The following is a 13,397-nucleotide window of genomic DNA, read 5'->3' on the forward strand; positions in this document are numbered from 1 at the left end:
CTCTTTTATTGTATTTAATTCTTCGAACATTGTGTTTTTCTACGTCATTTTTAATTATTAAAAATCAAAACATATGGAGGATTAAAGTCTAGACGACAACTGTGTATGACCAAGACCAACTTCTCTCGAATCATACAATGGAAACTCCTTGAATTGAATATTGGAAAATTGTGGTAACTTGATGTTTCTCTCTCTTTGAAATCGGGTCCTTTTCTTCACTTGAATTTTCATTCAAACATAACCAAATCAAGATCATTTCTCTCTTACCTTAATAAAATTCAAAAAATACACATCCAACAGGTTAGAAATTGAATCATTCAACAGACCATATTTCCCATTTTCGTGTGGTTTAAGCAATGGTAGGCTTGGATAATATAAACATGGTTAGCACTAAGATTTTGGGAAACTTTATTTATTTATTTTTTTTCATATTTTAAAGGATTAAATACAGATTCTATTCACCCAATTATTCAAGCTTTTGCTCACCTCTCATGACGTTTCTGAGTTGACCTTGACTTCTTCTGAGTTTTGCTGACACAAATGACACAATCATTCATTAAAAATGCATTAGATCGTATAATACATAATATATATATATATATATATGTAATGAGAGATATTAATAATAGGAAAATTCTTCTTGTAAGCGAGTTTACTTACCAAATCACGCACTAATATTAATATGTAAGGCATCTATTTAATGAGCCCAATTAGACCGCAAGACTCGTGTTAAATCTAAAAGTCTTAGTGGTCCTATAGCGACACCGGTAAGAACATTGGCAATGGTCTAGTTTCAACTTTAAAATTTGGTGAAAAGTTGATCTTTTTACTCAAGCCAAAGTCTTTGAAGATATTAATTGATATTGGACTATTTATCTTAAAATCAAAATAATAATATAATATTATATATTTTAATAATAATATTTTTTAATAAACTTTATTTTTATATTTTGTAAATACACTCTATATATTAATTAATAATTTATTTTTTACTTAAAATTATTGTTTTCCAACTATTTTTTATATCTACCTAATTATCCAACATAATATAGCCTTGTTTACAAAAATATTTCCTAGAAAATCTAGACATAATATAGTCTTGTTTACTAATGAAAGTTTAAGAAAAAAATAATATTAAATCCTAGTTGATTATTTGTGAATAAAATATAGGTTTGATTGATGAATAGTGACTCTCCAATTTTAAAATTTCTTTTAAAATTACTGTAGTTCAAAGTTTAAACTAAAAAATTTTAGTTAGTCCAATGCAGGTCATTTATACAAAACTTAGCGATATTTTAGATTTCACGGGTATTTGGCTAGTTTTATGCCATTGTCTAAATTGGACATCCTAGGTTCAAAGCTTCATAGTACACAAGAATTTATCTTCAAATTATTCGATCATCTACATTTGTAAAAACCTCTTTACGACTTATGTTGTAATTAGTTGGGACTTTATCTCAAACATGCAATGCCAATAGAAAAGGAAGAATGAACTCTTTGTTTAGATATATACTATATACTAACCCTTAGAAGATTTTAAAGAAAAAAATAGTTGTGTAGAAGATTTTTCTTTGAATTATCCGATCATCTACATTTGTAAAAAACTCTTTATGACTTATGCATTTTTGAAATTAGTCGAAACTTTACCTGAGACATCTAGTGCCAATAGAAAAGGAAAAATGAACTCTTTGTTTAGATATATACTATATACTAACCCTTAGAAGATTTTTAAGAAAAAAATCATTCTATAGAAGATTGGGATTAGATAATTAATTTTAGCAAAAACATAAATGTATATATTTCTTACATTTTAATATGATTATAATATATTTTTTAACATATAAAGGTTATTTTAATTTCAATTTGAGGTCAATAATATATATATATATATTTTTTAATTTGAACAAATCAATTTTTGGAGGTCAAGAATAATTAAATATGATGAGTAAAATGATTAAAAAAAATACTCTATGTTTCTTGCTAAATGGTTTTTGTTTATTACAAGTGAAATTAGGAGAATGTGGTCCATTTAAGTACAAGTTAATTTCTTGGCTCTCATTATGAACAAGTTCCTGTTTCAGACCATTGATCTCAATCCATGACATCAACATGGTATCATTATTTTATTTTTTTATTTTTTTTATTTTTTAAACTTTTACAGTTAAGGCCCCCATTTGGTTTTACAGATCGTTTCAACCCATCTCGACTAATCTCAACACACAAACATCATTTAAATATAAATGTTTTGTAATTTTTAATTTTTTAATTTTTTCATCTAATCATTACAACTTTAACAAACTTTCAAACAAAACACAAAAAATAATCTAACTTTTTAAAATTTCAAAATAAAAATAATACTAAAAAAATTATATTCCAACAATATTTAAACTTCTTAATATTTTTATTAAACTTTTTCTCTATCATTTTTCAAAATCTCATAAAACGTTTTAACTCAAATCATTGTACTACTATTTACAAACTATCTCATTATTATTTATATATGTTTTATCACATATTATCTTATCTGTATAATCAAACAACACTTTAATAAATGCTGTTTTGCAAGGCAAGGGGCTTTGATACAATCATCTAAAAGTAGCAACTTTTAATAAGGGGATAGATACTTTTCATTTTTCAATATCAGCATCTATTTAGCATGAAATTAAAGTCCAGCCTCTTTAGGTATGAGATGGGGATAGTCTGATAGATACTTTTCAACATTAGCATCTCACAGCTCTCTTGCTAAAATTCAAGCCTCGTGCAAAAAATATAAAATAAATAAATGAATGAATTCAATATTTTCACTCACATCTTTAGGGAATTAGAGCTTTGATGAAGAGAGCAAAAAACCAAAATAAAAATAAAAATCCAAGAGCTGTGTAGTGGAAACACAAATACTTTAGTTCCATCCTTGTCAACAAATAATAATAATAATAATAATAATAATCTAAAAAAAAATATTACTTAATTTTCATTAAATAAATTCACTTATAAGACACCAATCTCAATTAATTGTCATGATTTTCCTAAAAATCTACTTTTTTTCAAAAAAAAAAAAAAAAAAAACTTTGTTATTCTTGATTTCACTTTTGTTTCTAAATCAAAAAGGGAAAATTCCAAAGAAATTGGACCCAAACAAAACTTCCAAAAATAAATCAAGAACACATAAAGGAAAAACATCCATTTATCTCTATAGGTGCACTTAAATCTTTTCTACATACAACTTATAAACATCTCCAACACTTCAAAAAGAGAAAATTATAATTACAATCATGAATATATAAATTTCGTATAATTATTTAAAAAAAAATAAATAAATACAATTCACATAAAATAAAATTAATTTTTTAATAATAAACTTTACTCTTTTTAAAACTACTGCACATCATTTAAAAAAAAAAAACTAGTTTCTTTTTTCAAAATGAATGACTTCGTCCACCGAGGGCGCTCAATCCTATTATTCTCCAACCACTAAAATCGCAACACGACATATGCGGAAGTGTAAAAACCTAAGAAACACGGAAAGTTGAAATCTCCCCGCGGTAACACTAGTCAAAGCTCTGAAGTCTGATAGTCTGATTTCCCCGCACGGGTGAGATACCCGGGCAGAGGACTGGCACGCGGCGACCTTGGAGGCACTTCGTTCAGCTGATTTCCGTAACTATCGTAATAAATTACGCCAGAGAAATTCAACGGCTCACACTTGTCGCCCATCAAGATCGTCTTTTGCCACACCCCACCGTCACCCCACTCCTCCGGTTGATCGGTCCGGCCAGCGTCAGTTCCCTCCTCACCGACCTTTTTCGGGTGCATGAACCTGATAGCCTTGTTGCTGATGGTGGACAGGAGCTGCTTCGGCCGGGAAGTTAACGTCGGGGACGTATGATGCTCCGTTTTCCGAGCGTGAGCGGTCCCGGTCGTCATCCTCCTCGTCGTCTTGGCTTTGAGCTTGCGGGAGACTCGGCCAGCTCTCTCGGCGCATAGAGCCATGAAAATGGACATGGAGACGAACAAGCTGGCCGGTTTCGGCTTCGACGAGCCGGAGCTATGTTCTGGTGTTTTTAGCATGTTTTTGATCGGAATGCCTGTCGGATATGGGCGGCGAAGTTTTCTTAATATAATCCTCGGTTCGGGAATCAGGAATGAAAAGAAAATGGAGTGTATACTGTATATATATGCGCTATAGCTGACGATTAGGCTTAGGTGACCGGTGATAACCGGTGGCTCCCAAGTTGAGAAGTTGACTTCGTCTACTCTGTTAAAAAAAAAAAAAAAAAAAAAAAAAAAAATCAATTGAGGAAGGTTGTGATGGATGAAGACAGGGCATTTATAGTGTGCTGCATCCTTACAGAAAATTATATGCACCTCCAGAAAATACTTTGAAAGTCTCCTGCCATCTTGAGACTAGATATCATCTCTAATGACAAATAAGAATTTAATTTTCTCAATTGGAGAGAAGGATTTAGATTTTGATATTTAAATTCCAAGTCCTATTTTTGGATAATATATTAATTCTCACTTGGATTTGCTACAAATTTAGACAAACTTTTATGCTTTTAAAATCTAAACGCAACTTGAATGTTTTACGTAGATATTTTAAGGAAAACAATTTGTACAGTCATAAGGTGTACAAGTTAAGTATCATTCTTATGAAAAAAGTGGTCAAATCTAAAATTAACATGAAAAAATTTATTTTTTAATTGTGAATTCAAGTATTTTTTAAATAGAATGTGTAAAATTTACACCCCTTATAACTATGTTTAACATTATTCATATTTTAATTTTAAAGTTATATAATTATTATATATTTTTTTTAACACTTAAAATTTGCACAATAGAATGAAAGGGAGAAAAGAATCATTCCCGACCCACGTTGGTGATGTAGGCTTCGATATAATATTATTCGCGTTCATCCATATAATAAATAATAAATAAGCGAATAAAAATAAATAAAAATAGATACAAAAATAAAGATAGACACAAGAATTTATATGGTTCGGAATAATACCTATATCTACGAGTTGTTTGACAGTAAAATTCACTATAATTGATAATTTTGTAATATCTTATGGCTTCACAAATCCCTCAATACAATAGAGGAATTTAGAAAAGATCTTTTAGAGTCACTATATGTGATAAAGTTTGGGCATAGAGACATTCTCTAGAAAGCCTGTGCGTGGAGAGTATATAGAGTTTGTTAGATTTGTAAAGATTTCCTTTTTATATAGAAGTCAATTTTCTTAAAATGATTGAGTTTAACTTGTCTTGTAAATCTCTTTTCTTTTAGGAGTCTGAGTTAATTTGTTTTATCTCTTCTTAGTTTATATCTTAACTTGATTTTTTATTTTTAACTCGAAACCAAATTATAGGCTGCTGATTTTACTCCTCTATATATATATATATATGTCTATATATAACTGGGAAGAATCACAAAAAGAGTTAATCTATCAATTAACTCTACATAAAGTGGAGGGGGATTTTGCCCCCGGCTAAAAGCTGGGGAGCCAAGCTCATATAAGGACTTTCTCTTGGCTTGCTAAGGCCACCCAATCCAAAAGTTAAGGCTAACCTATGATCACAATTATATGGAAAAATCTAATAGCAAAGATGAAAGGGGCTCGCCATCCTAGTACTCCCTTACGATGTCTAACATTTGAGAACTTACGCAAGCGTGTGGGAAATATGAGAAATTCTTGATTTTCTAATAATAAGCATAGAGAGACTTAACAACGTGAACCTGCAAGATAAAAAAGATTAAGAAGTCATGTCGAATTAATGACGCCGATCTCAGGATTTCATGCCATATTAATTACGCCACCCGAAGAGCCATGCCGTATTAAATAATTCTTATTAAATGAGCATTTGATGGAACATATACTCCCTGACGTAGAGTATGAGTTATCCTCCCTCAGAAATTTAATATAAAAACTAATTCCTATATACGAAGAACTCTCTCGTATTCAGATATACTCTTGTACAAACCAATAAGAAAATATTAATTTAAGTATCAAAGACTCTCTATCCTTCATTAAGTCCCCCCAACTCTCCGTGTTCTCTTTATTTTGCTGGTGAAGACGGTGTAAACTTGTGTCGTTGAGGACCTTACACAGGCGTACAAAAGACGATGTCCACGTAAAGAAATTTAAATAATTAATGGTTAAGAATTTCTGTCATTCATAAATTAAAACAGTTGGGAAACCTATTAGAAGACCCCACAAAAAATAATGTAACTATCATATCATATGTTCTCCAAAAAGAAAAGGACCTTTGACTAATTAAAATAAACTTAGATGACATTTAAGTTCGAAATATCATATACGACTGTATTATTCTTATTTTAATATTATATAATTATTTTATTGGATAGAATAACAAGAATTAACTCTATAGAGAGAGATTTAAATAATCCATGGTTAAGAATTTCTGTCATTCATAGATTAAAAGAGTTGGGAGCCCTATTAGAAGATCCCACTAAAAAAAAAACGACCTTTAAGTAATTAAAATAAACTTGATAATATTTAAAGTTCGAAATCAACATGCTTTGGAACTTTGGTCCCATCCTTGTCCCATCCTTTTTAAATTTCGATTGTGAACTCAATTATGGGATGGCTTCTTGAGAAGGGTGGCTCTACGGCCACAACTGGAGCTACTGTTAGGGTATTTTTTATATATTTTATATTAATTTTTTTACATATATTTTTAAATATATATATTTTTTTTAAAATAAAAAAGTTACAACATCAATAAAAAAATACATTCTTAATCATCAAATAAAAGAAATTAAAAAAAAATTAAAAATCCTAACAAAAAGAGTAACATTTTCTTCTTGAGAATTACGAAGAAAAATCATACTTTACTCTAATATATTATATTTGTTTTTAGGGTATTACCATTCTAAGGTTACTATGTCATATACTGCTTACATGATATAATTTTATTTGTAAAATAAGGTTTAAAATTTAAATTTTATAAATTAAATATTACCATTTAATATATGTAGATTATGGGTTCTATACACCGGCCGTAAATAGAATAACTCTTTTTTCATATATAATATAACCTTAAAACCGTTATAATATATATATATATATATATATATATAGCCTTAAAACTATTGAAATTGTCACGTAGCCATAAAGTATGGGTTATAAATTAAATATATGCCCCAAATCTTTTTATTATTTGATAAAATGATTCATTTCCCTATAAAATATAGGAGGGAGACTCAAGAATATTTCCTTTTTTGATTAATTACTGGAGTTGTATACTTGGAAACTATTTCCATCTCATTATTACTACTTTTTTAAATTTTCATACAAAATATAATAAATAATTTAAATTTTTTAAATTTTATTTCAACTTTTTTAAATTTTAAAATAATAATAATATTCTAATAACATTTTATTTAATTTTTAACTTTTATATAAAATTATGGGTGCTTCTAGTGCCACCCTGGGGGCTCCCACTACACTATTTATTTTTCACATCATTTTTTAATAATTTTAAATATTTTTAAAAAAATAAAAAAAATCACAATAATATTAAACAACATTTTCTTAATCACTAAGGAAAAAAAAAAAAACTAGGAGCAAATATCTAACTTTATTCTAAAATTATTTCATCTCATTTTACTATCCAAATAATTCCTTAACACATAAGATTCCAAGTAGAAGATCTATGTGACACCACCAATTATTAATGTATGTCACGTCAATTATAAATGAAAATGAAAATGATCGACATAAATACCTTAACATAAAGTTATTAGCATACGAAAGAATGGTAATTAAAGATATTATAAAAAATTAATAATTAAAAAGATAATGAATAACATTCAAAATGCATATATGGGTTAAATACTAAATAGTCACTATAGTTTGCCTTTGCATAGATCGATCCTCATACTCTAGTTTTTAAGTTTTTAATCCCTGTATTTTTCACTCTTATCATTCTGATCCTTTTGTTAATAAAGTGTTGATACTCCCTTAAATATGCCACATCATCTCCAATGTTGTAGTGCCACGTGTAAAAATAAAAAATAAAAGCACATTCTAAAAAATAAAAATTAAAAAGTTATATAAACAAAGAGTATTGCTATTTTAAAACTATTATATCATATACAAACCATAATTTAAATCTTACAAATTAGATTATATTACGTGGATGGTATATAATGTATATGCCTGGTTGTTAGGTCTTACAATCGATGCTATAATGCTTGGTAGTCATCGAGAGATCGGTGTATGTTTTTTTAATTTCTCATATTTTAGAAATATATTCTCAGTTTTTAATTTTTTTTACACGTGTCTCTCCATCATAGATGATGACATGGCACATTGAATGAAGTATTAACGGTTTACAATCGAAATAATTAATATTAAAATATCAAAAATAAAAAAATTTAAAATTAGAACACAGAGATTAATTGGCTTAAAATATAAATTTAGAGATTATTTTAAAATCTTATTTATTTTTATAAACAAGCTGAAACGAGTTGAAATAAAAATTAAAAAAATTAAATTATTTATTTATTTCATAAAGATATTTAAAAAAATTATAATAATTAAAAGATGTGAAATTAGATAAAATGGCCTGTTAAAACAAATTAGAGTTTGAATCGTGAGTGGTGAGAGCAGTTTCACACGATCAAGGAGTGAAGCAGCAGATCCATGATTTCCACGTGTCGTACACTCAAAGGTGGAGCCTAAATAAAGAAGTGAAAGTGGAGTCAGCATGAGGTGGCGAGACTCAAGTCTTTGTCAGCGTTTTCTGTGTCTTTTATTTTATCATTATTTTTATGTTAAAAAAAAATTGTAGTTACAAATATAATTACATATTATTATTTATATTAATTTAATATAATTAATAAAAAATAAATTTTATTAAAAATAATATTAATTTAAATTTTAAATATAAAAAAATTAATATTAATATACAGATTAATACGTAACTTTATTTATATATATATATATATAGAGTAAAGCTCTTTCTATATTCTGTTACAAAACAACTAGTATCAAACATTTTTTAAATTTTCTAGGTAGTGGGCAAGTTGGGTTAAGGTTTGTGGTCATACGTTGGAAATTTGTGCGTGTCTCATTTTTGTTGGGTCCCCACCAAATTTGTGTGACCGGTGACCAAGTCTTGCTACCATTTTTTTTTTTTCCGCTTGTTCTTCTTGATGAGAAATTGACTTTGAGACTTCAACTATTTGGCAAAACTCATCTATTTTCCAACTTTGAGTTCTTATATCTTTTAATGAACTACTCGCAAAATGAGACTTACATGGAAAACCTTGCTTTTCATGTTTTCTTTATTTTGATCAAAGTCCACCTTACGTTCATAAATACCATTCATTTTTTTTGTTTAATGAGCTCAAGTGGTTCTTTGAATTTTAGGGTTAGAATATGAGAGACACTCATTTAATATTCAATATTGCTTGTAAAACTTATACGAAACGATAATAAATTGTTGATAAATGATGTGCGGCTCATATCAAATTATGCGTTTATCTATTTTTTATTCTAAATCCTAAAGAGAAAAACTATGAAATCTTAGACCCGATTTGGTTATCTGATGCGGTAGTTTTTCTTATTCAAATATACTATATTTTATTTTTAAATTTTAAAAATATCTACTTAAATAACAGTAATGAACAATGAAAACTGACAACGAGTAATGCATGAACAATACACAATTTGGCTCTCTATAAAACAATGGAATCCACACTCTTTTCAAATTTCAAAAATTAAAAATTATCTTATCTCATCCCACTATCTAAATATACAGTTTTTTTTTTTGTAAATTATTTTATCTTATCTTAACTCAAAAATTTTACTACTATTCAAAATATCTCATCTCATCTCATCTCATTTCATCTGAACTGTGTATCCAAATAAAGCCTTAATTTGAGTTTTTTCTCCAAAACTATATATATATATTTTCTCTTAATATGGTATTAAACAGCAATCTCAAGGATGGTTGCACAAAAACAAATAAAGCTGAATTTGAAGAGAAATAAAAACACCCAAAAGAAAATAGAGTACAAAGCAGGCCGGACACGACTTGTTAAATAAAGATGCTGTTTACTCCTAGGGTTTTTCTCATTTTGTTTATTTATTTATTTATTTTTAAATATTTAAAAGAGTTATTAATAAAAAAATTCATGTATTTTTTTTAAAATAAATAAAAATAGAATGAATTAACGATTACGTCAAGCAATAAGAGTTGGGCGACAAAAGACACCAAAAGACACGAGCGGTAGTACTTCTCCTTTCATATACACCAAAAGACACTTTGGGGTCATTTTCCTTGAATGTCGGCCATGAGCTGAGTTAGGTTTTGATTACAGATTTGGCCACAAATCACCCATAAATGAAAGAATAAAACTGAATAAATGCATATGGTTGGATTACAACGAAATTGCATGCTCTCCTAATCAAGACTTCATGCACAGGTAAGAAGGCTACCTGTAGTTTCCCAATTAGTGGTAGGCAACCTTCCATTATCCCACACACAACCTCATTAGGTCAACTGTGTTGGTCATAAGTCATGTCTAGTTGGCTTGGTTCATTTGGTCAACTTTGATGGTCATTTCCTTCATATGACCTCTTACTATTGACCAACCTCTAATCAACTATACCATGAATTTGGAACCTTAAGTTGGTCATAAACCAAAAGGTTGATTTCCATGTATGATGTATGAAGATATTGACAATATCGATAACGCATTTTGTTAGTATTTTCTAATAGATTGTATTGGTTAGTAAGATTTTTTCTAGTATTACCGTTGATTTTCTTAGATTGTTTTTTGGGTTGAGGAAGTTTTAAACCAAATCAATTCAAAGTTTCGAGTAATCTGATAAAAATCTTCAAGGTTGTTTGTTATCGGATTGGTAAAAACTAGACACATGATCTGATGGTAGGAGCTGTAAAATCCAACATTTAGTTTTTGAAGAAAACAAAGGCTTTAAGAAGTGGTAATGGGGTGTGCGAAGTAGAGAGAAAAAAGTTGAAGCCATTTTTTCATCATTGTATGGTGTTGTTGAGAAGTTTCAACGACAATCAGTTGAGCTGTTGTATCTTAAAAGAAACAAGTCAAGAGAAGGTCTACTGCACCGGTTGAATTAAAACTTTACATACCGCAGAGGGTTTGAATATCCTTAAAGACAGTGAGATTTCCTTACCTCAATCTAAGCTAGTTTTGTTTGAATTTTTCATTTGATTGTAATTTTTTTATTATATTATTGTGTATTTTACTAACAATTTTAAGGTGATTCATATGGAGCTTATAAACAAAAAATCCACGGAAAGCGTTGGAGATCTCAACAAGCCCTTTCGTTTCAATGATGCCTATTTCAAGAGATGGAAGTACAATGTGCTCTTTTATCTAAGTCTTTTGGATATCTTGAACGTTTTTACAATAAAGGTAAACTTAATTTATAAAAATTATGTTTTGCCCAAATGTTGGAATTCAAGAAATAGTTTTTTGAAGATGCAAAGAAAAGTTTTTAAAAAATTTAATAGACCTCACAAAAGGGCTTTTCAAGCCAAAAGAATAAGAATCAAGAATCTCATTCACAAAATCAACCTTGTTTTGTCTATGGCAAAAGTGGGTAATTTGCTCGAATTTGTAAATTCTTGAAGTGAGAAAATAATCTTTAAGTTAACGTAACTAATGAACCTTTTGTAGTAATGATTACAAACATTAACATAGTTCAATTTATTGAAGGGTGGTGGGCAAATTCCAGTACCAATAGGCATGTCTACTATGATAAAGAATGGTTAAAAGATTATACTCCATCTAAAGAAGAGAAAACTATAATGTTTGGTGATTCAAGTAAAACCAAGGTTGTTGGAAGTGGTGAGGTTGAGCTAAAATTCACCTTTAGACATATATTGATGCTCAAAGATGTGCTTTATACACCGTCTATGAGGATGAATTTGATTTCAAGTTTTTTACTTTTTTTACTCAATAAAATGGGCTTCAAACAAACTATTGAATCTGATCAATATCTTATTATGAAAAATGGAGTTTTTATGGACAATGGGTATGTTTGTGATGGCATGTTTAAATTAGACGTGGAAGGTCTAATATTGGCTTAGCCCAAACAACAAGTTAAAGGCCCACTACAGCCCGATACTCTCATGGTTAATAGGGTTGATAAGCCATGATATGACGATCAGATCATTCCTATTATCTAGGGATAAGCTTCACAGCTAAATACTACGTAAAAGTGATATAATCGCAGTATTGACCCAATACATCCATACGCCTATATATATGGGTACCAAGTAACTCTAAGATTACTTCTGATTATATATTTGAGCCTTTATACGTTATATTCTACTGACTTGGGCATCGGAGTGGCTATAGGCATCCAGTGCCATTCTCATTTGATTTGTAGGTTGACGATCACAATCGGTGGTGGGACACGTCCTTTACAGAACGTTGAAGTTAACGATGTATTTCATACACCCTTAGGCTGGGTCGCTCAGTTGGTCCAGGCCTTCACTCGATCTTCAACAGAGGCCACGCAGAAAGATCATGAGTGCCCTATTAACCCTTGCGCTTAGCGAGAGGGGGTCGAGTGGCGCGTAAGCTGGGTTCGCCCAAATATTTTGATGGAGGTCGCAAGGAAAGATCATGCATGCCTTGTTGACCCTTGCGCTTGGCGAGAGGGGTCCGAGTGGCATGTAAGCCAGGCTAACCCCAAATACTTTGATAGAGGCTGCATGGAAAGATCATGCGTGCCTCATTGACCCTGGCGCTTGGCAAGAGGGGGCTGAACGGCGCATAAGTCAGGCTCACCCAAATGCTTCGATGGAGGCTGCATGGAAAGATCATGCCCGCCTTGTTAACTCTCGTGCTTGGCGAGAGGGGGCTGAGTTGCGTATAAGTTGGGCCTGCCCAAATGCTCCGACGGAGGCTGCACAGAAAGATCATGCACACTTCGTTGACCCTCGCATTTGGCAAAAGGGGGCCCAGCGGCGCACAAGCTGAGCTCACCCAAATGCTCCGTTTACATGCTGCAAAATCAGAGCCCAAATATATATATATATATATACTTTTCTTGACAATTACCAACCTGCCTTGTAGATTTGGCGTGGTGGGACTCTAAGTTTTTTGCGGCTGGTGCGGGTAGTCTCTCACCTCACACAGGGAGAGGTTCATCATTCCCTCAAGGGAGCCTTCGTTCATTCCCTTACGGGAGCTTTCCCGCTCGAGGAGCGTTGCCTCGAGGGAGGACCATTGGTTGAGTCGGGCAGTCCTGGGACTATCTCGCACTCCTCCGAATGAGAGGTAGGGATGCCTTAAACTGCACCCTCATCTTTAACTCTTTGGGGAGGTCATCATCCCTTTGCCACGAGGGGATGGAGTATTGTTCGAGCAGCCT

General features: G+C 30.8%; 1 protein-coding gene across 1 annotated transcript; it reads right to left on the reverse strand.

Moving 5' to 3' along the window:
* Positions 1-2,677: 2,677 nt before the first annotated feature.
* LOC122297122 lies at positions 2,678-4,158 on the reverse strand. The gene has a single exon (XM_043107026.1). It carries the CDS (start codon positions 4,066-4,068, stop codon positions 3,553-3,555), a length of 516 nt encoding a protein of 171 aa, XP_042962960.1. The 5' UTR covers positions 4,069-4,158; the 3' UTR covers positions 2,678-3,552.
* Positions 4,159-13,397: the final 9,239 nt, after the last annotated feature.

The sequence above is a fragment of the Carya illinoinensis genome, chromosome 15, assembly GCF_018687715.1.
Source record: "Carya illinoinensis cultivar Pawnee chromosome 15, C.illinoinensisPawnee_v1, whole genome shotgun sequence".
Lineage (NCBI taxonomy): Eukaryota > Viridiplantae > Streptophyta > Magnoliopsida > Fagales > Juglandaceae > Carya > Carya illinoinensis.